Source organism: Ailuropoda melanoleuca, chromosome 12, assembly GCF_002007445.2.
Source record: "Ailuropoda melanoleuca isolate Jingjing chromosome 12, ASM200744v2, whole genome shotgun sequence".
In the NCBI taxonomy this organism is placed as follows: Eukaryota; Metazoa; Chordata; class Mammalia; order Carnivora; family Ursidae; genus Ailuropoda; species Ailuropoda melanoleuca.
The window spans coordinates 63,219,088-63,238,615 of record NC_048229.1 but is presented as its reverse complement, the minus strand read 5'-3'; the positions used below and the strand labels follow the sequence as shown (position 1 = coordinate 63,238,615).

The 19,528-nt window shown below is 58.6% G+C and overlaps 4 protein-coding genes across 12 annotated transcripts; 1 reads left to right on the top strand and 3 right to left on the bottom strand.

Moving 5' to 3' along the window:
- Positions 1-206: 206 nt before the first annotated feature.
- NOL3 (nucleolar protein 3) lies at positions 207-3,826 on the bottom strand. Of its 3 annotated transcripts, none has more exons than XM_002918445.4 (4): positions 3,660-3,826; positions 914-1,216; positions 438-749; positions 207-354 (listed from the first exon to the last, which is right to left on the bottom strand). In XM_002918445.4, the coding sequence occupies exons 2-4, from the start codon at positions 1,206-1,208 to the stop codon at positions 347-349; spliced, it is 615 nt and encodes a 204-aa protein (XP_002918491.1). In that variant the 5' UTR covers positions 1,209-1,216; positions 3,660-3,826; the 3' UTR covers positions 207-346. The 3 variants fall into 3 exon arrangements, with proteins under 3 accessions (XP_002918491.1, XP_034494083.1, XP_034494082.1); XM_034638192.1 differs by lacking the exon at positions 3,660-3,826 and adding an exon at positions 3,136-3,265; XM_034638191.1 differs by lacking the exon at positions 3,660-3,826 and adding an exon at positions 1,570-1,690.
- Positions 3,169-9,519, bottom strand: HSF4 (heat shock transcription factor 4). 5 transcript variants are annotated; one of them, XM_034638177.1, is made up of 14 exons: positions 9,285-9,519; positions 8,526-8,634; positions 8,310-8,437; positions 8,088-8,212; positions 7,747-7,822; positions 7,537-7,601; positions 6,921-7,023; positions 6,534-6,661; positions 6,186-6,413; positions 5,332-5,437; positions 5,150-5,215; positions 4,959-5,028; positions 4,103-4,190; positions 3,169-3,229 (listed from the first exon to the last, which is right to left on the bottom strand). In XM_034638177.1, exons 1-14 carry the CDS (start codon positions 9,405-9,407, stop codon positions 3,211-3,213), a joined length of 1,434 nt encoding a protein of 477 aa, XP_034494068.1. In that variant the 5' UTR covers positions 9,408-9,519; the 3' UTR covers positions 3,169-3,210. The 5 variants fall into 5 exon arrangements, with proteins under 5 accessions (XP_034494068.1, XP_034494070.1, XP_034494071.1 ...); XM_034638179.1 differs by lacking the exon at positions 3,169-3,229 and having other exon boundaries at positions 4,094-4,190; positions 4,959-5,054; XM_034638180.1 differs by lacking the exons at positions 3,169-3,229; positions 4,103-4,190 and adding an exon at positions 4,217-4,686 and having other exon boundaries at positions 6,186-6,309; positions 6,534-6,675; positions 9,285-9,515.
- Positions 9,520-9,616: 97 nt separating this feature from the next.
- Positions 9,617-13,796, bottom strand: FBXL8 (F-box and leucine rich repeat protein 8). The gene is made up of 3 exons (XM_002918408.4): positions 13,693-13,796; positions 11,884-12,080; positions 9,617-11,285 (listed from the first exon to the last, which is right to left on the bottom strand). Exons 2-3 carry the CDS (start codon positions 12,033-12,035, stop codon positions 10,313-10,315), a joined length of 1,125 nt encoding a protein of 374 aa, XP_002918454.1. The 5' UTR covers positions 12,036-12,080; positions 13,693-13,796; the 3' UTR covers positions 9,617-10,312.
- TRADD (TNFRSF1A associated via death domain) lies at positions 12,991-19,404 on the top strand. Of its 3 annotated transcripts, none has more exons than XM_019798842.2 (6): positions 12,992-13,104; positions 13,368-13,906; positions 16,876-17,034; positions 17,871-17,941; positions 18,231-18,426; positions 18,576-19,404. In XM_019798842.2, the coding sequence occupies exons 2-6, from the start codon at positions 13,684-13,686 to the stop codon at positions 18,884-18,886; spliced, it is 960 nt and encodes a 319-aa protein (XP_019654401.1). In that variant the 5' UTR covers positions 12,992-13,104; positions 13,368-13,683; the 3' UTR covers positions 18,887-19,404. The 3 variants fall into 3 exon arrangements, with proteins under 3 accessions (XP_034494080.1, XP_019654401.1, XP_019654400.1); XM_019798841.2 differs by having other exon boundaries at positions 12,993-13,104; positions 17,871-18,148; XM_034638189.1 differs by lacking the exon at positions 16,876-17,034 and having other exon boundaries at positions 12,991-13,104; positions 17,871-18,148.
- The last annotated feature ends 124 nt before the right edge of the window (positions 19,405-19,528 follow it).

The window sequence follows — 19,528 nt, the reverse complement described above, 5'->3', positions numbered from 1 at the left end:
GGGGAAAAGGACTGTGGGGAAGGGCCCAGGGTCTGGCCCTAGTCCCACTGGGGGCCTGGGACTAAGGGCTCCATGGGGGTGCAGCTTGGGCTACTGAGGATGAAATGGGGTAAGAACTGGACAGTGGGGCATAGGGCTGCCCAGGGTGCTGAGCCTCAGGGGCATGGACTACACCCTAGTTCCTGGGCAAAAAGTCAGTCACACAGCCCAGGCTAACCCTCCAGAGTTTATTCACTCTAGCGGTACCGGGTCAGAGGGGGGCCCCCCCCCCCCCCCCGCCAATGCCAGGGCAGGATTCCAGGTCCTATTTGGCTTGGGCAGGGGCGGCCTGTCAGTGCTCGGGCATTCAGGAATCTAGAGATGATAGAGAAAAAGTGGTCAGTCAGGTGGGGCCCACCCTCCTGCCAATTGGGCACCGGGTTTGGGTAGCCTCACACCTTCAGACTCGTCACCCGCCTCGAAGTCGGGCTCTGGCTCTGGCGCCGGCTCGGGTTCGAGCTCCAGTTCAGGTTCCGGTTCTGCCTCTGCCTCTGGTTCCAAATCCTGCTCAGCCCTATCAGAGGCCCCAGCTTCCAGCTCCGGATCGAGTTCCTCAGGCGTTCCGGATTGCACAGCCTCGGAGCCCCCGGGAACCCCAGCCTCATTGCAGTCTGAAGCTCTGGGCAGTTCAGGGCAAGTTGTCCTCAAGCCATGTGCCTCAGGTGTCCAGTGGCCAGGGCATGGAGTGTCGTAGCTGCGTTCTCGGTAGCCTGGGGGGTGGGGGTGGGAGTATCTCAGGCTCATTTTATGCCTCTGCAGCATCCTTGACACACGCCCATCTTGGCGGGGGGGGGGGGGACTGCTACTGGTTCCCCAATCTACCCTTCACGCCACGCCCCGTGCTCTGGCTCAGGCCCCGCCTCCGCACGCTCACCGGTGCCCACGTGCTGCCAGTCCCAGGCGGGGTCGGACGCCCGCGTGGTACGCTGGGCGCAGTGCAGCAGCTCCTGGCAGGCGGCCTCGCCTTTGCTCTGCACCAGCAGCAGCAGGCGGCGCACCCTGCGCTCGGCATCCGGCAGCGCTTCCAACGCCTCGTACTCGGGCCCGGTGAGCACGCTCCGCGCCAGCAGGGCATCCAGCAGCAGCCCCGAGTCGGCCTGCAGCGTCTCCACCAGGCGTTTCCGCTCGCGGTCGATCGTTTCTGATGGCCGCTCCTGCGCATTGCCCATGGTGGGGGCTGCATGGGGGAGGGGGAGAGAGGCAGTGGGAGCCGGGACTCCCCCCGCCCTGACCTCTCTCCCAGGGTCTCAGTGAACACTCATGGCTGGGATTTAAGTTCACCTCGACCCCTGCAGCCGGACAGCTCCTCAGCAGAGGATTTGTCCGTCTCCTCCTTAGGCTTCTCCTTGGGCCCCTAAATGTCAGCTGTGGTTCTCCTCTCCTCCATGCTATCCCCCGGTCCTTATTTACTCCTCTCCCCAGTCAGCACGTCCCTCCTGAGCCCCCCCCCCCACGCCTGCGGATCCCACATCCTATTCAGACCCAGTTTATCCAAACTAACTTCTTTCCCAGTCTGCTTCCGCACCTTACCAGGCAGAAAGACCTGCAGTTGATCCCGATATCCAACAGCCAGCTTGCAGTCGGGTCCTTTCCAGTCTATCCGCTGAGTATTTTTCTGTCATTCTAACCTCTTACTTGCTCTAGTGTTTCCTGTCCAGCTTAGACCCTGCGGAGCGCTGAATCCCCTCTGCACCCAGAGCACAAGTGCTGACAGCCTCCCCTCACTGACTGATGGAAGTCCAGGCTCCTTATTCTGACCCTGAGGCCCATCCTTCCAGGATAGGCTCTGCCCCTGCAGACCCTCATCAATGCCACAACTGTGTCCTGGTTCCCTAATACCTGAGCAGGATTACGTGAATTCTCTTGAGTCCTAGCTCTGACCAAGATCTCCTGACATCACCTGAGATACAACTGTCTCCCTGCTGCCCTGGAAATCTTGCTTCATCTTTAAATACCACAGACACAACTCATAAGTAAAAGCTGCCAACAAATGCTTGCTAAACTTTTACTGTTTTCTTCCATGGATCTTCCCATTTTGAGAGACTGTCTCTAGCAAGCAGCGGGTGTTAGGCAGAAATTAATCTGCTTTGTCCATTTATTAACAACCGAGGACAATGGCCCATCACTTCTGGGGTGGCCTGACCCAGGCAGCAAGGCCCCTGGCATTAAGGGGCAAAGAGTTCAGGCCCTAAACCACTCCCTCTCTCAGCCCATCTCCCCTAGCCTTGGGCTTTGTCCACACAGCACCCTCCTGGGTCTCATCCTCTTTTTGAGGTCACTCCTCTTCTTCTCTACCTGGCTCTAGGTCTGAGAGAGTGCTGTGGTCCTGGCCCCCATCTTGCCTCCCAGGTCTCTCACTACCCACCTGGTGTCATGCTATGCCTCCCTGGTCATTTTACCCCTCCTAGCCATACTGAATTGTCAGCGCTTCCCCCAGGCCACAGAGCAGAGACCAGAACTACCCCCCACTCCTCCCTCTCCCTTCATATGACATCTCTGACAAATGCTGCTCCACTACTTCTCAGCGGGTCTCCATCAGCATCCTCCCTCAGTCCCACCATCATCACCTCATCTCCTATGACAGTCTCTGTGAGTACCTCTCACTCCCATCCCATCCCCCTCACAGCATAGTGACTTTGACAAGTCACTGGGACAGGATTTATTTTCCCCATTTTACAGATGAGGAGAGAGGTTCAGAGAGACCAAGCGGCAAAATTGGAATATGACTTGCTCTAGCTTGAACTATTAGCTCTCCCGCCAAGCAGAATATCAGCCCTAACTACTTGTCCCCTTCCCCACTGCCGATCAGAGAGAATAAAGATTATCTGCCCAAACCACCTCCCACCCCTCTGGACAGCCGGTTTCCCCCACCCACTTCCCTCCACCACGCAGTGCTGGGAGAACCCTGCAAGCCCCTGGCACATCTGAACATTTGCAGATACTGTTGCCTAAGCCTGGAATACCCTTCCCCTCCCTCCATGCTGTGGACACATCCTCTAAGACTCAAATGTCCCCTTGTCCACCCCAGTGCCTGAGCATCCCACAGACAGACTAGTTCCCTCTCTTATGTGCCCCAGTAACAGCATACACCCTCACCGCCATGCTGACATCACTGCACTGTGTTCATGGACTCTCTGCCCTCTTCAGCTGAGACTTCCAAAGATTGTCCCCCTAGTCGCGGGTGCAGGACCTGCTCAGGACAAGTGCGGGCAGGGGACAGATTGGATTGGCTCTTCCTTCTCCCTCATTGCTCTGCCAAGTTATTTTCCTGTTAGCCTCCTCACCGCAGTATGCCAAGTCCTGCACTTTGTCCTGTCTGGGGTGCAGAGACCCCAGCTGCAACTCAATGCTCAGAAGTGAATACCGAAGTTATGTCCCGCGGCCAGTCCTTAAAGGGTCACAGGCCAAATCCTTCCCAGAGCTCCAGGCGGCTCCAGGTGTGAGGCATCCAGGGAGGTCTCCGCCTCCCTCCCACCTCTGTGCGCGGGTTCTTATGCTAAGGAGGGAGGGTCGTGGGAGACTGCGGGATCCTTTGCGAAAGCGCGATCACAAGGCTCCCCTTACCCACCCTCCACCCAGTCCCACAGCTTGAATCCGGCGGAGGGGCGGTGTTCACAGACCTCCTTCGAGCGCGGCTGGTGGTGGTGGGGCGCGGATTCTGCCCAATCTCAGTTTCTCTTCCCTCCCCCAGCCGAGTGGGGTGGGGCTCCCAGTTCTATGCGTTGCGGGCGGCCCCACTCACGGGTCGAGCCTCCCCGGGGCAGTAGATGACGAGGCAGAAAGGGCTGGGCGGNCGGGGCGGCGAGGGCTGCCGGGAACTGGGAGGGGGTAGGGAAGGGGGGGTGTTCTTCTCAGGACTCCCGGAGGCAGGCCTCAGGAGCCGCGCACCCCTCGGCCTCTACGCGTGGTCCGCTCTCCCTCCCCACCCCGGTGCACCGGATGAGTCAGGGAGGGGGCAGTTGGGCCTGCAGGGGCCTGGCAATTCCAGGAGATTTACATTCATCTTCTCTTTGAACCCTCTCTGCTTATCCGAGATAAGGCTCAGAGAAGGGGACCGGCTTACCCAGGATCACAGAGCAGATGCATTGTGGAGCTGGATGTGACCCCAAAAGCCCCTGAGTTCCGGAGGTTGCAGTGACCACGTGCCAGCCCTGGATCCGGTCAGAGTATGGGAGCCCAAGCAGAACTAGGGGCTGGTTCCCCAAGCACCTCCACTCTCCAGGGTTTCCCCTATTAAAGCCTTAGCATCTGGAAATGTCTATGAATGCAAAGTCACCCCGTGCCCACCTATGACTTCTGTGCTCCCTGGTCGGTAGAGAAAAGAGACCAGAAACACAGAAAAAAAATGCAGTTTATGTGCAGGGCTCACTAATAGAGAAGGACTGCAGAGGAGCAGGGTCTTCGTTCAGCCTCTTCCAGGGGCACCAGGAAGCCCAGAAGGGCGTGCTGCTGCAGGCCAGCCCCTCAGCTAGGCTGGTTCAGAGTACAGCGGGTCTCAGGGGGAGGGATTGGCCCCTGGGCCTAGGTAGGAGGCTCGGCTCTCAGGGGTGCTGTAAATGGTTAAAGCTCCAGGAAGGCCAAGGGCTGGGCCTCCCAAAGCCGATTGGACATCCAGCAGGAGTGGTGCCCCAAGTGTGGAGTCCTTCCCTAGGAGGATTGGGCCATGCTCAGCAGGGAGAGAAAGCTCTTCCTCCTCTTTTTGAGGAAGGAGAGCCGCACCTGCCCTGCCCTCTGGTCAGTCAAGATGAAACATCCATTCTCAACCTGCCCACTCTTACTCAATGTCGAGAAGATGGGTAGCTTAAACAATTCTCCCAAGGGCAGCCTGAACCCTGGGGATTTCCCTCCGAAACACAAACTGCCCAGCCCATCCAATTCTGGCAGCTCAGACCAAGGTCTTGAGTCACCACAACTCTTACCTGGCCCCGGAGAATTTAACCCCTTGACCGCCAGCTCAGTCTCACTCCTCTCTGGACCCAAAGGCTGCATCTGCAGAAGAGAACCTGAGGAAGCAGCTGGGGAGAAGAGCGGAGGAAAGTAGGGGGGGGGGCTCTGGCTGAGGGCTTGGTCTGGCAACTCTAATCCCCTGCCCTCTCCACGTTCATCTTACCAGGGACAGCTCCATGTCCAAGTCCATCAGGGTCCATTCTCGCCCTTGGAGGCTGGGGCCCAGCACCTGAGGGAAGAGCTCAGTCAGTGGTGCCCTCCCCCTGCTAAACAGACCCCATCAAGCCTCCCTGTGTCCCCCCAGGTCCCCTCCCCCCGCCCCTGCCCTGCTGAAGGTGTACTCACATCCAGGGGCCCTTCAGGCTCCACACTTTCAGGGCGGGCCCGAAGCAGCATGGGAGGTAGCAGATGCTCGGGGCTCCGTCCCCCCCTCTCCAGGCCCAGAGTTCCCCTGCACACAGAGAACTGCTGTCGGTCTGCAATGTTAACCCCCCCGTTAGGTTCCCAAGGAACCTGGATACATCAGGATCAAAATCGGACATCTACAAAATGGTAGGAGAGGATTCCCCACATAGAGTGTGCTTAAAGAGTGTCTCTGCTTCCTAGCTATAACTTGAGGTTTGGGTTATGGAACTGGGGTCTTGGGATATGTCCCTTTTCTTTGGAATTGTCAACACCAGTGGTTCTTTTTTTTTTTTTTTTAAAGATTTTATTTATTTATCTGACAGAGATAGAGACAGCCAGCGAGAGAGGGAACACAAGCAGGGGGAGTGGGAGAGGAAGAAGCAGGCTCATAGCAGAAGAGCCTGATGTGGGGCTCAATCCCATAACGCCAGGATCACGCCCTGAGCCGAAGGCAGACGCTTAACCGCTGTGCCACCCAGGCGCCCCAACACCAGTGGTTCTTAAACAATTATGTACTTTACAATGTTTCCAATCACCGAAATGAACTCTGTTACAATACGGATTCCGGGGCTCTACCCTAGATAGACTGTTTGACCTGATGGGAGTTGCTACTTTGCAGGGCACTCTGATGGTGGTACTCTTTATAGAGCACCTCTGAGAAATCTGGTCAGATCATACCGACTGACCTTCCCCTCAGCCCCAAGGCGCAGACAAGGCTGGGAAGTTAGCTAGCAGTGGTCTATTTGCAAAAGTGGCCCACAGGGCTCACAGTCAAGAATCAACTCTTTGCTCACCTGTCAGGTACCTCCCTGGGACCCCTTGGTTCAGGCTGTTGGGCATTCCTGGGCCCCTCGGGGCTGAAGTTCCCTTTCCCTTCCAGGATGGCCTGCACCACAGCCACAGGCAGTGGCGGGGGGGCTGTCACGCAGAAGTCACACTCGTTTGGGGCCAGGGCCAGCCCGGCCTCGCCTTCCCCCCCTGGGCTGGCCGGCTCTTCTTTGAGCAGTGCCAGGCCCTTCTCCCTGCACCAGAGAAAAGCTTCAACCAGACCCTGGCACTGACCTCCCCCCTACCCCCACAGCCATCTGGGCTGCCAGGACCTCCCCCACAAGCTCCCCAGAGGGTGGCCCAGTCTGTCTTACCTCCTGCCACCACTGGAAGGAGAAAGCCTGGTCCCATCAGGGGATGGAGAGTCTTCATGGATGTCAGAGATGATAGGGCCCCTGGCCCTGTGACAGCTGCTGAGGCCCAAGGTGGTCTCTGGGAGGGGCTGTAAGTAGATGACTAAGCCCAGTCCTTCTCCTCAAGCAACAGGGAGAGGCAGAACCCAACCAGTACCCACACAGACCAGGTCTAAGGAGTAAGGTTTGAGGGGGGAGGCTCAGTCCATGCTGGGGAGCCTGGATCTGCGGTGGGGGGAGGAGAGGCTGGCCTCTGCCTTCTCTTCCTGTTAGGGACATGGGGGAAAGGAATAGGCTCCCCATTAGCCCAGCTGTGCCCTAGGGAAGGGAGGAGGAGCAAAAACCTACCGACTGGATAAAGTAGGGGTCCTGCAAGAGGGCACCAGGCAGGGGACAGGCATTGAATTTGGCCGGTGTTGGGCATGAGCTCCCCTCATCCAGCATCAGGGACCTGTACAGGGGGCAGGGCAGGTTCATCCCCCATGACTCTCAGCCTGCACCTCCCTCCCTCAGGCCCCAGTAGCCAAGTCAGCAGAGCTGAGGCCTGTTGCCAGGGCATCAGTCACATGCTGGAGGCAGAAGGGGCTCCCCCCAGAAATGGGGGGCCTTTGAGGGTGGAGAAGGGAGGGAGAGAGCATGGTTTGAACCCCAGACCCTCTGCTGTTGGGATGCTCTGGGGTGAGGGGGAAGGGACTGCTGGGGGGAAAATTTGGGAACACAGGGAATCTGGGAACGGGGGTACTTGGTGGTAGAATTGGGGGGAGAGGGAAAGTCCAAGGGGTGACTTTGGGGAGGTTGCCAAGGGATGAGGAAAACTGTAGTGCAGGGAAGAAGAATGAGGATTCCTGGTGAGAGGGCTTCTGGAGGAGAAGGAGTCCCTGCATGGGGCCTCTGGCAGGGAGGCTCCTGGAAGTGTGTGTGTGTGTGTGTGGGGGGGTGGACAACCCTTAACTTTGTCACTCACAGCTTTCTCTTAGCTCCTGCGCTGCTGGATCCTGTCTGAAGCGGCCCAAAGAGGCACTGGATCAGCTAAAGAGGAAGCAAAGGGTTAATTCATACTTCGGAGATTGTCCCCACCCAACAAGGCACTTCCAAGTGGATCTGAAGCCTTGGGCGGAGGAGGTGGGTGTGTTCTGCAGTGGTAGAGAGAAGTGGGGGAAGGGAAGAAAAGCACCTTGCCAATGATTCGGTGCTGCTGACCGTGGCTCTGCCGCAGAGTCACCACCTCCCTCCATAAGATCTCGTTCTGCCTGCGGGAGGGCGTGGGAGGGTGCTGAGGCATCTGAGAGTCCGCCCAGTCACCACCCCCCCACAGAATGGTAGGTCTAAACCCACTACTACTCGGATGAGCGTCCATTCACACGGAACAGATTTCCACAGCCCAACCCATTTGTCTGGATGGAGGCACCGAGACAGGAGAGAGGAAGGAGCGGTCCAGAACTGCCTGGAAACCGGTGTCCTCTCGCCCAGACTCCCTTCTCCCTCCCCACCCTCCTACGCCCCCTCCCCCCGCACTGCCTGAGCTCCCGCAGCCGCGCCTCGGTGCTCTCCTGCACTCCCCGCAAAGCCTGCACCTCGCCCAGCAGCCGGCCCAAGTCCTCGGGGCGCCAGCGGCCGTCGTCGCTGCGCAGCGCAGGCACCTGCAGGTGTGAGGCACCATCAGTTCAGAGTTAACTGGAACAGCGCCAGCCTTCTCAACTCCACCCGGAGTTGCTGGTTCCTGAAGGCCGCCCCCACCTTGCGCCGCACACGTTCCAGTAGTTGTTCTCGGCCGCGTACGAAGCTCGGGTGCTGGAACTCGACGTGGTCGCGCTCCGGCCTGAGCAGGCCACCCTGCTCGATGCTCACCACCTTCCGAAAACCGTCTAGGGAGGGGATGTGGGGGCGTGAATTGCTCCATCCCCGCACACCAAGTCACTCGCACCCACTTCCCGCCCGGTCTTGGGGACTCACACATGTTGAGCTGCCGCACAAAGCTCGCCATGTTGCTGTGCTTGAAGTATTGGGGCAGCACTTCCTTGGCGAAACGGCTCTGGTCGCTTACGAGGAAACTGGTCCCGCTCTGCCAAGAACGCCGCCCGCCCACCGACCGTCCGGGTGGAGACCGTACGACAGTGAGCCGTGCCCGCCCACGGCCAGGCCAGCGCTCTGTCGCGCGCGCGCGCACACACACACACACACTACACTCGTACTCACGCTGGGGACCCAGCCTGCCGCTCCTGGAGACATGGGACAAGGCCAGGCCAGAGCCCGCTCTGAGGCCTAGGTTGGGACGACCTCAGCGAATCCCTACCCTACCCCGACCCAGACCCCGTACTGGGTACTCGGAAAGAAAGAGCAGAAGCCAAACTTGGGTTCCAGCCCTGGAAGGGTCCCAGACCCAAGATGTCACTCTGAGCTAGAACCAGACCCAGACCGAGCCCTTCTCTTCTCCAAGTCTCTGTTTTCCTGTCTTTTGGGGTGAGGTGGGAACGAAATAACCTCGAAGAGCCCTCAGGCTCTAGGTCTCCAGAAGGCTCCTACCCTTTCCTCCGTCTGGAGGAAGTCGCCTCACCTCCATCTCACACACCCCCTCCAAGGTAAACTACACTGGACAGCTGCATCGAGGGACCCACAGCCCCGTCCCAGGCGGGGGTTGGGTGGTAGTGGATGTTCACTGACGTGGAAAGATCCCGGGGACCACTGGGGAAGTCGAGGGGCCCCAGCCCTCACCGGGCTCCAGCGGATCAGGTGGTCGGTCCCCGGGTCGCCCACCAGCGCCCATAGCTTGCCGAGGAAGGCAGGCACGGGGCTGGGGCCCGGCTCCGTGGGCAGCGCGGCTGGCGCTTCCTGCATGGCGCAGTCTCGGCCGGCTAAGCGCTCGGGCCGGGCGCCTCGGGCTTGTCAAAGCCGCGGAAAGTGCTGCGTTTGCCGCCCGCCCCGCCCTACTCCGCCTCCCCGCGCCGGGTCAGGTGGGGGCCACGTGCGAACCCGCGGGGCGGGGCTCAGACCGCGGCAGCAGCACCAACAGATAGAAAAGGAAGGCTGGGATCGAATGTGAGTGGAGGGGTGCGGTGGGGAGGGAGACCCGGGTTCGAGTTGCACCCACTCAGGCCGTTTCCTCCTTTGTTCTACGGGAGTTATCACCCGTACGCGGCCCGGTGTGGGCTGGAAAAGTCCTAGAAGGCGATGGCTATTGCCTGGATAGAGACGGCAGAGGCGGGTGCGCAGAGGAGCTGGCACCCTCCCGCAGAACTCTGAGGCGTTGTCATTCCAAGGATGCGGAGTGCCCCGCCCCCTGACCTCCGTAGCCGCATGGGTACAACCGATCTCTCCCACGCCGGCCCGGTCGGGTCCTTGGGCCTCCGAGGGTTCCCCGCCTCCCCATTCAGAGCCGTCCCCGCCTTCCAGAGAACGCAGTGTTGCTGCAGGATTTGTTTATTTCACACTCACACTTGGGCCGCCGCCTGAGCTAGTGTCCTCCCTCCACCCCCTCCTCCTCACATTCCAGGGCCGCGGAGTTAGCGTAGCGTCAGCAGTGGAGTGGGCTTGGGGGAGAATAATCCCATTACGGAGATCCACCCAGAGGACTCAGGACGCCCTGGGATGGTCCCGTCCGAGGCTATCTCACAGGCTCTTGTCTTCCAGAGGCACAAGACGCGACAGAGTCTCGAAGGAGCGGGCCAGCACTTGGCGCACGCCTGGGCAAGTGGATCCAGCACCTCAGTGGCCACATGTTTGCTGGAGAGGCGGCTACCCCATCAAGCCACAGGCGTGGGCAGCCAGGGATGCGGCTCCCGCGTTAGTTTGAGCGTGTAGCTGCGCAGGCGCGAACAGTGCGCGCGGAAGGCGTGCAGCACAGAGGGTCGTACCACGCAGAAGCAGTGTACTTCGCGCAGGCCCGTGCAGCGCGCCGCCAGCAGCTCCAGCGCGGCGTCCAGCTCCGCTGAGGCAGCGGCGCGCACCTCGAGCGCGCGCAAAGTTGCTGCGTAGTGGCGCGCTGCAAAGCACACCGGGCCTACCGTATCCCCAGAAAGGCTGAGGCGTAGCGCAGCCACCGGCACGGCAGGCTGCAGGATGCGCCTCACGCTCTCGGCAGGCAGCGCTGGCTCCAGCTCCAGCTCCACGGCCAGTCGTGGGTGGCGGCGGCGCACCGCGACCCAGGCTTCCTCGGGCAGGGGCGGCGCGCGTGCGTCCTCGGGGCACGCGCACCGTAGGGCCAGGAGACCGAAAGGCGCGCGGTCCGGAGCCGCCAGCACCTGGAGGACAGTGCCCGACAGGCTGGCTAGGTGCAGGCCGAGGGCACGCAGGCGCGGGCAGGCTGCTAGTAGCTCGAGCACAGAGTCGGGTCTCACGCTGCCCACCAGCGTGCAGTTGTCCAGGAAAAGGCTGCGGAGCTCGGGGCAGCCGCGTGCCGCTTGCAGCACCAGCGCGTCGTCCAGTGTAAAAGGCAAGCGCCGAAGGTCGAGGTGGTGCAGCGTGCTGGCCGCCCGGCAGATGGCGTGCACAGCGTCCAGGATGTCGCGGCCTGCGTCGAAGAGCGGCTTTTCTCCGCGGCACTCCAGGCGCAGGCTTCGAAGCCCCGGGGTGCGGCCCGCCAGTGCGGTTAGCAACTCAGTGGCCGCCCGGCGACTCGGTTCCCTCGACGGCTCAAACTCTAGCTGTAAGTTGTGAACGTGGTCCAGGCAGGCAGACAGATATGGTAGCAGCGTGCCTTCTCGCTCACAGTCGAAACTTGTGGTTAGAAACGTGGAGAAAAGGCATTTGCCGTGAGAAGCCTCTGCCCATCTCTTAGGCTGGAGTGCAGCTACCATCCCAACTTCCTGACACCCCACACATATACCTCCCAGTCCTGATCATGCGAGGTTTCCTCCAAAATAGCCGCTGATACTAGGAGGGAACTCCCACCCTATCCCTTTGGAAGACATAAGATTCGTCTGCCACAAGTTGAAGCCCTGCCAGGGAGAACCAATATTTTAGGAACTGAGCTTTCTCAGAGGTTTCTAAGGAGGCGGGGCGTGGCCTCTGGACTGTCAAGTTCCCATTCTGCCTCTGCTACTACTTCGCTGAGTAACCTGTAGGAAGTAATTAAATTTCTCTGCCTCAATTAACTATCTGTGCAATGGAGATAATTCTACCTATCTACCACGTAAGGTTTTCGTGGGGATTAAATTAATATATGTAAGGTACTTAGAACACCGGTTGGTACATAGTAGGCGATCAATAAATGTTAGTAATGATTATTCTTTTAAATATGGATATCCCCAACCCCCGACTCCATGGAGAAAGGGAGAAGGCGGGAGGGCGTCAGGAGAGGGAGGAGCCCGCTCACCTGATGGTCGTATCACGCCACACGACGCTGCAGGCAGCAGCAGCAGCCCACGCTCTGCAGACCCTGGCGGCGGCGGCACGGTCCCGCAGGGGCAGGTGGCGAAAGATGAGCGCCAGCACCTCTTCTGGCAGTTGCTCTCCAGGCTCGGCCATGGCTCTGCACGGGATGGGAGCTCTGCCGCTTCCAGAAGCTCTCGCCTAGAGAGAGAGGGGGCGTTTTGGGGCCCTAGAAAGCCAAAACGTTGAGGGGACCACCGGAGCATATGTGTGGAATGGCTTGTGGCCCAGAAGTTGCTACACAATTTGCAGAGTCCAGTGAAAAATGAAAATGTGGGACTCTTTGCTCAAAATATTATTTAATAATTTCAAGACCGTGATAGCAAAACGTTTAACCAAATTATTAAACCAAGCATGAGGCCCTGTTCCACATACCGGGTCTCAGACCCATGATCGGCCCTGGATGCTGAAAGATTTCTGATTCTCCTTTACACTACGTTCTCACTTGTTGAACAAATCTGCATTTTATGCTATACTAGAAGGAATGCAACCACGACCTGTGTGCGAGGTTGATAAAGCCGAATACCCAGATTTGGAAAATGTTATCGGATCTTTCTCTTAGCCACTGAAATTTTCCCTGGGGAGGGTGGAGGGCCAGGTGCACCTGTCCTCCCCCGCCCCTTCCCCAGCTCAGAGAGCCTCCTGCCTTCCTAAACACACACTTAGAGCCACTGGGACCACCCCGACTAGTCTTCCAGACACCTTCCAGAACTGCTTTCTTCCCAACTTCTGCTCTGAGTTCCAGGTTAGGACTGGACCCAAGCGTCGCCTCAAGGGCCATTGAAATGAGGGCTTCTCAGACGGCGGGGGGGGGGCGATGCATCAGAATCACCCGGACACTTGTTCACAATACAGATTCTACCTCCCCACCTACTAAATCAGGCTCTCCAGAAAAAGTAGGGCCCAGGAATCTGAATTTCAACAAGTGCCAGTTGACTTCAGAGGTCCCCAGTTGAGAGACCGCATCCCAGCCTAGCCAGTCACTAGAGAGTGACGATAGGGTTAATAGGGCGGGGGCACCGGAGAAGACTTTTAATTGGCCGGGACCACCAGCCAATCAGGAAGCGGGGGTGCGGGTGGGGCACCGCCGAAACTGCTCTGAGAGGGAGGCTCCTTCCTTTCCTGCACTTCACCGGGAAGACGTCCCGGGTGCTTCCAAAGAAAGGTCGGTTGCGCGGAGAAAAGCTTCGGGTTCTGGGGCCTGATGGGTCCTGGGTTGTAGTTTCGATCCTGACTCCGGAGCAGTCCAAGCTCAGGTTGGGCAGTTTCGGTTCAGTTGGAATTCTTCAGACCCATGCCGGAGCGCAGCCTTTATTGGAAAGTGTGCATCCTCTTCGAAGTTGCCCATTTTCTTTTAGGGTGCTTGAAGGTTTTCCTACACAACGTTTCACACCACTTGCCAGTTTTCTATTTCCCCATATTTTCCAGGCTAATGGTCTCTGCTACAATTTGCGCCTCAAGTATCCTGGGGCTTCAGATACCCGCGGCCAGGCTTGAACTTGGACCCACCGGCACCCCGTTCTGAGTGTGAGGGACTAGGAGAGGTCGGAGATCATCGAGCTCAAACCCTCTCCACCCAGACGTCACTAGAAAATTCTGGTGTCCAGGGGGTGCCCCTTTGTTGATCTGTCCGCACCCTGCTTGAGAAAGCGGGGCAGATCTCAACCTGGGGTCCCCCGGGCTCGTAAGCGCCCGAAGTCTTTTGGCGTGGGCAGTTCTTCTTGCCGTCTAACCTCGGGCGCCAATGTCTTACCTGCTAAACGGACCAAGTGGGCTTTGCCCAGAGGGACTGGCGGCGGAGGACAGCGGGCGGGAAGACACTGCTGGGAGCATTGGGGGCGGGACGCCGGGGCTGACGGGGCTGCTCGGCCTGGGGCACCGCCCCTGCGCTTCGCGCACACCCGGAAGCGTCCTAGTCCAGTGGAGCCAGGCCGGCGTGGGAATCCCGGCTGGGCCAAGGCCGCCAGGTTAGTGCAGAGGGTGGGTGGGCTTCCCGGTGCCGGCAGGAGCAGGGGCGGATCCTGGCTCAGGAGCGTGGGCGCGGCGCGGTTGTCACACGCTGCTGCCCGGGCCAGTTGGTGGTGGCGGCCTGCTGGGCTGTTTCCGTGAGAGGCGACAGAGAACGTTGTCACTCGCAGGTTCCTTGTCCCAGCTGAGGTCTTTCGAGGGGGTGTCAGGTTCCTGCTTGTGGGAGGACGGCGCGGGGCTGGTTCTGAAAGTGTCTGTGAGCAAAGACCTGTTCCCGCCCCAGCCAGGTGAACATGCGAAACCCCAGCATGAGGGTGGGCACAACTGGAGTCTGGGGAGCTTCCCTCGAGAGCTCGGGAGCGGGCCAGCTGAGTAGGGAGCACTCCAGGATGGATGCAGTCCTTGAGGGGCCATGGCCCCGGGCCATTGGCGGCCACCCGGCCGGAGGCGGGGCTGCCCAGGACTGTTACTATTAATGGGGCGCTGAGCCTGGCTGGCCCCTGGTGGTAGAGGCCTATTTTCTTGAGTCGGTATCCGCTAGTCGCTCAGTCTCAGCTCAGCCAAGAGTCCCCAGGACCCAGCCCAGTTCCACCCTCAGCTCACGGTGGGTGAGGCGCGGGGCTTCCCGAGGAGGGGCTTCTGTAGAAGGACACGTAGGAAGGAGTTCCCCAGCGGACCACGCGGGCCAAGGGTCGCGGTCCCTGTTATCTCACCCTCTCGACCTCCAGCCCTGCAGACCTGTTTGACTTCTCCCATTTGTCCACTAGTGAGTGTGATGGAGCATCCCCTCTTCCTCCAGGTTTCCAGCGCCCGCCCAGACAGTCCTGATAGGCAGACTCTGGCCCCGTCCAGCCCTCACTTCCACCCCTGGGGCCGATCACATTCATGGGGTCAGCACCCTCAAGTCAGGGAGGAAATGTTTCAGGACAGGTTCCCACACTCTCCTATCCTCTGGGCTACTCCTCTTGGGCTCCTAACTTGTCTCACTTGTCTTGTACCGCTCTTCGTCCCACTTATCACCTATAGAGTCTTACCCCGTTCATGTTTTCTTTTTTGCTTCAGGTTTATGTTGCCTTTTAATACAAAGGACGTATGTCTATTTTACATAAAGTAGAATGTTGCTAAATACAATGAAAAAATCTCCCCTCCCCCCACTCTCTTCCCCAACCCTCTGCAGGGGTAAACAATGCTAGCTAGCTTCCTATTAATTTCCAGACTACTGCTTTGGGTAAATACACAAATATTAATATGTTTTCTACCAAAAGGTTATGGGGTGGGCGCTCAAAAGGCATGTCTCCTGTGCTCAGATGGAGGGTGGAACGGACCATCACCAGATATCATTTCTCTTGCCAGATCTGGGTGATGCTGGGAGGGTGGGCCCTGCCCAGTTACTGTCCCAGCTTTGGCTCTCAGGTTAGGGTGTGGTGGCAGATCTGAAATGCAGCCTCTGCTTTGAGCTCGGGATTCCTGCTCCTTCCCCAGCAAGGTCCAAGGCTGTGTTCCTGGTTCCCTCTGGCAGCAACCCCCCCTTCCCTGTCCCTCATGTAAATGGATGCCAGCTGGAGCCACCCCATGTTCTGCCCAAAGCAATGACATCCAGGGTGCTCACAGCTAGGGCTCAGCACCCCCTCCTAGCCTACTGTATATAAATGCTGGAGATCAGAGATTAAGAAGTGTGACTGGTGGGGCAGTATGTGAGGCCTTGAGCCAATGTTTCTAGGACAAGGATGGGATGTTGCCTCAGGTGAGGTGGGGAGAAAGAGGCAGGGCGGTTCTCCACCTGCAGCCTCATGGTGCAGTAACTGGAAGGCAATTAAACTGAGAAGGGTCAATGAAGTGGTTTCCTGGCTGGGAATTTTTCCCCCAACCCCTGGTCTAGGGCTAGGATTTTGTCAGAAGATAGATGGTGGAGATACGAGTACCGAGGGGCCCTGGTTCTGTCTGGAAAGAGAGGAAATCTGTAATAGAACAATTTGAGTTGCATAAGACAAGAGTCCAGCTCCAAGGACTTCAGAACAAAAAGGAATGATTTAACTCACATAACTGAAAAGTCCAGGGTGCAGCTAGGGTCAGGGGCATAGTAGGGTTAGGCATGCACCTCTTCATCTCTCGGCTCCGTATTCTTCTGTGTCAATTTTATTCTCAGCCAGGCTCTTTCCAGGCAGGGGCAGAGGAGTCCTATACTTTATTCCAGCTTAGTCCCATGGGAAGGGAAACTAGTGTCTCTTATGGATCCAGCCACGGTTTCAGGCTGATTCTGATTGGTCCAACCTAAATCTTATGCCCAACTCTGAACTAATCACTTTAGAAAGGGGAGTGGAATATGCAGGTTTGGCCAGGCCTATTTCACTTGCGCACACCTGAAATTAGGGAGTGGAGTTAATGCTCCCAACAGGCTTGTGGATTGAGAAGAGGGAAGGCCCCAAAGGCCAGCCAGGATTGGGAGAGGGAATCTGGGCAGGTGCAAACTACAGGTGCCCTTTGAAATGAAGCCAGGAGGTATATAGTAGGAATTCAAGTGAGAAAACCTAATGGGGGCTTTTGTCTCAAGGTGATCATGGGGGCTTAAGTTTAAGCTGAAGGCATACTAGGATACAGGTTCCGTTGGCTGTGGGGCATGGGTCCAGGATAAAGATGTCTCCTGTCAGCTTTGAAAGAGATGTATCCTGGCCTGAGGAGGGGGCAGAACTTCTCTGCCACCACTGCAGGATAGAATCTCCCTTTTTCTGCAACTGTGACCCTGGACTTTCTCTGAGAAGATAGTGGAGGGACAGTCCTCAGTGCAAGTCTGGGCTTAGCTGGGTTGGGTTGTGCAGATTCAGAAGCACAAGGGGCTGCCTGTAAGATGATGAACTTCCCCTTACAAGTGTGCCAGCTGGGTGGGGACAGCTGAGCCATACAGGACTGGACAGTTCTCTCCAGGGCTGGGTTGGGGGTGATCTGGATGCCTGACTATCTGCGTCTCCAGGAGGCAAGATGGCGACTGGGCCAAATGGGCTCGACGAGTGGGTGGGCAGCGCATACCTGTTTGTGGAGTGCTCGCTGGACAAGGTGGTCCTATCTGATGCCTACGCTCACGCCCAGCAGAAGGTGCCAGTGTACAGGGCTCTGCGGACAGCATTGACAGGTGTGTGGGTGGGCGGGTACTTGGAGAGGAAGGGGCGGGCTTTGACATTTTGTGGGCGGGACCAGGGGGCTGAGGCCCACCTCCTCAACTCTGTGGGCGGGTGCTTAACCACCGCTTTACGAGAAAGATTTGACGGGGAGAGGGGGAGGAGAGGAGAGGGATGGCTGATTTCATAGACTCTGTCTTCTCTGTTTACACATGTGTGCCCTTGGGTGTAGACGTATGTCCCCGTGTCTGTGTATGATCTACCTATATGTGCACTAACGCCCCCACACCGCTCGATGCCCACCCACTCTCCAGACCAGCCAGCTCACTGCTTTCTACTAATCGCGCTTCTCTCTCTTTTCCTCTCTCACTGCAGCACTCCTTGCCCAAGACCCCTCCCCAGTACCTACCTTTCGGGGGGCCTCCCTTCCCCATCTCAGGGCAGAGGCCACAGGAAGCTGAAACCGGTTGGGGGATCCACCTCCTTCCTGGCCAGCGGGAGCCACAGTTGGTAGAGGCCGAAGACCTGAAACCTCTCGCTCTTCCGCTGCCCCGCGGGTCGCCTACCCAGACGGCTTGGCTGCCCTGGGCAGCAAAGCCTCTCGCCACATCCCTTTTGCCTACCCTCATTTGGGGCTTCAAGGATGGGGCTGGGGTGGCACCCACTCCGTCTTAGGGTGCTCCCTGTGATAGGTTCTAGCCTTCATTTTGGGTTGTTGCTGTGTGCATCCCAATTTTGTTTCTCAGCTGGGAGCTAGGGTCAGGGAGGGAGTCTGCGTGGGCTTCACCCCACTATGGCCGCTTGGAGAACGCATGGGGACCCCCTGTCGCCTGACTGTCCGCCTCCGCAGAGAGTGGCGGGAGCCCGGACGTGCTGCAGATCCTCAAGATCCACCGCAGTGAGCCGCAGCTGATTGTGCAGGTGCGTTTCTGCGGGCGCCAGCCCTGCAGCCGCTTCCTCCGCGCTTACCGCGAGGGGTCGCTGCGCGCCGCGCTGCAAGGGTGCTTGGCGGCGGCTCTCGCCCTGCCCTCGGTGCCGCTGCAACTGGAGCTGCGCGCAAGCGCGGAGCGGCTGGATACCTTGCTGACGGATGAGGAGCGCTGTTTGAGTTGCATCTTCGCGCAGAAGGTGCGGCTGGGCTGGGGCCAGGTTGGGGTGGGGCGGGGATCCGTGGCTAAGACCCCCACCGACGCCACACTCCCCTCCCTAGCCTGACCGGCTCCGGGATGAGGAACTCTCTGAGTTGGAGGACGCGCTCCGGAATCTGACATGCGCTTCGGGGAGCCAGGGTGGCGACACGGAGGTTGTTCCAGCGCCCTCGCAGTCCCTGGCCACCTCTCTCTCAAAGGAGAAGCCACCACCCCCGCCACCTGGCCAGACTTTTTTGTTCCAGGGTCAGCCCATAGGTGAGGCGCGCGCAGAGAGTCGAGGCAGGGTCCTCGGGAAGATGGAGTTTGGGGAGGACCAGAGTCTGGGCTGGTAGTCGCCGGGCGGGAATGGTGGGGTACGGGTCTTGGTCCCGCCGGGCTCACTCTGCTTCCCACTCTCCCCGCAGTGAACCGGCCGCTGAGCTTGCAGGACCAGCAGACGTTTGCCCGCTCAGTGGGTCTCAAATGGCGCAAAGTGGGGCGCTCCCTGCAGCGAGGCTGTCGTGCTCTGCGGGACCCGGCACTTGACTCATTGGCCTATGAGTATGAGCGTGAAGGGCTGTATGAGCAGGCCTTCCAGCTGCTGCGGCGCTTCGTGCAGGCCGAGGGCCGCCGCGCCACGCTGCAGCGCCTGGTAGAGGCCCTTGAGGAGAATGAGCTCACCAGCCTGGCAGAGGACTTGCTGGGCCTCACGAATCCCGATGGCAGCCTGGCCTAACCTGGGTACCAGAAAAAGGGGTGATCAGCCACTTGCCCAGCAGGGTTTGGAGCACCCAGATGACCCTAGGGTCCCTTCTGCTGCTATTGCTGAGCTCCTGTCCATCCACGGGCCTCTGAGACCATGCTTACAACCCCACTTAGCCCAGCTGTTGGAGCTGCTGGGCAGTGTTGACTGCCTTCTCCAGGAGTTGGGCAAGCACCCACCATTCCTGTTGGGGTGCCATTGGGAATTTGGCCCCAGATACTGTGATATCGACAGAGTGCAGGGGTGACCTGCTCCAGCGGTTTGCCCACCCCAAATGAGGGACTTCTGGCCAGCCCTTACCTCTTCACTCATTGAACAGCTAACTACTCATTAAGCCCTTGCTGTGTCCTAGCCATCATCCTGGGTGCTGCAAATACTGTGGTGAACAAGATACACGAAACCTGCCTGCCCCCAGTTCATACTCAGTGTCGGACTGCAAATTTTAAGCAACAGTAATAAAATATTACCTGTTTTCTTTTAGGTGAAAAATACAAAAAGTTGTGGGAGCACTGAGCAAGTGCCTAACCCAGATTAGGCTTCCAGGGAGAGATATGAGTGTGAATAAGGGAGAGGGTGGGCAGTTGAGGGAAGGGCAACATTCTGGGCATAGCCAGC

Coding starts and splice junctions, on each gene's coding strand:
- NOL3 (XM_002918445.4), bottom strand. CDS start 1,208: ATGGGCAATGCGCAGGAGCGGCCATCAGAAACGATCGACCGCGAGCGG. Junction 750..913: donor CTGGCAGCACGTGGGCACCG/GTGAGCGTGCGG, acceptor CCCACCCCCCAG/GCTACCGAGAACGCAGCTAC.
- HSF4 (XM_011223905.3), bottom strand. CDS start 9,407: ATGCAGGAAGCGCCAGCCGCGCTGCCCACGGAGCCGGGCCCCAGCCCC. Junction 7,823..8,087: donor CGGCTGCGGGAGCTCAGGCA/GTGCGGGGGGAG, acceptor GCCCTCCCGCAG/GCAGAACGAGATCTTATGGA. Junction 5,029..5,149: donor TGGACATGGAGCTGTCCCTG/GTAAGATGAACG, acceptor TCTCTTCTGCAG/ATGCAGCCTTTGGGTCCAGA.
- FBXL8 (XM_002918408.4), bottom strand. CDS start 12,035: ATGGCCGAGCCTGGAGAGCAACTGCCAGAAGAGGTGCTGGCGCTCATC. Junction 11,286..11,883: donor TGGCGTGATACGACCATCAG/GTGAGCGGGCTC, acceptor TCTAACCACAAG/TTTCGACTGTGAGCGAGAAG.
- TRADD (XM_019798841.2), top strand. CDS start 13,684: ATGTCTTACCTGCTAAACGGACCAAGTGGGCTTTGCCCAGAGGGACTG. Junction 17,035..17,870: donor TCTGCGGACAGCATTGACAG/GTGTGTGGGTGG, acceptor CCGCCTCCGCAG/AGAGTGGCGGGAGCCCGGAC. Junction 18,427..18,575: donor GTTCCAGGGTCAGCCCATAG/GTGAGGCGCGCG, acceptor CTCTCCCCGCAG/TGAACCGGCCGCTGAGCTTG.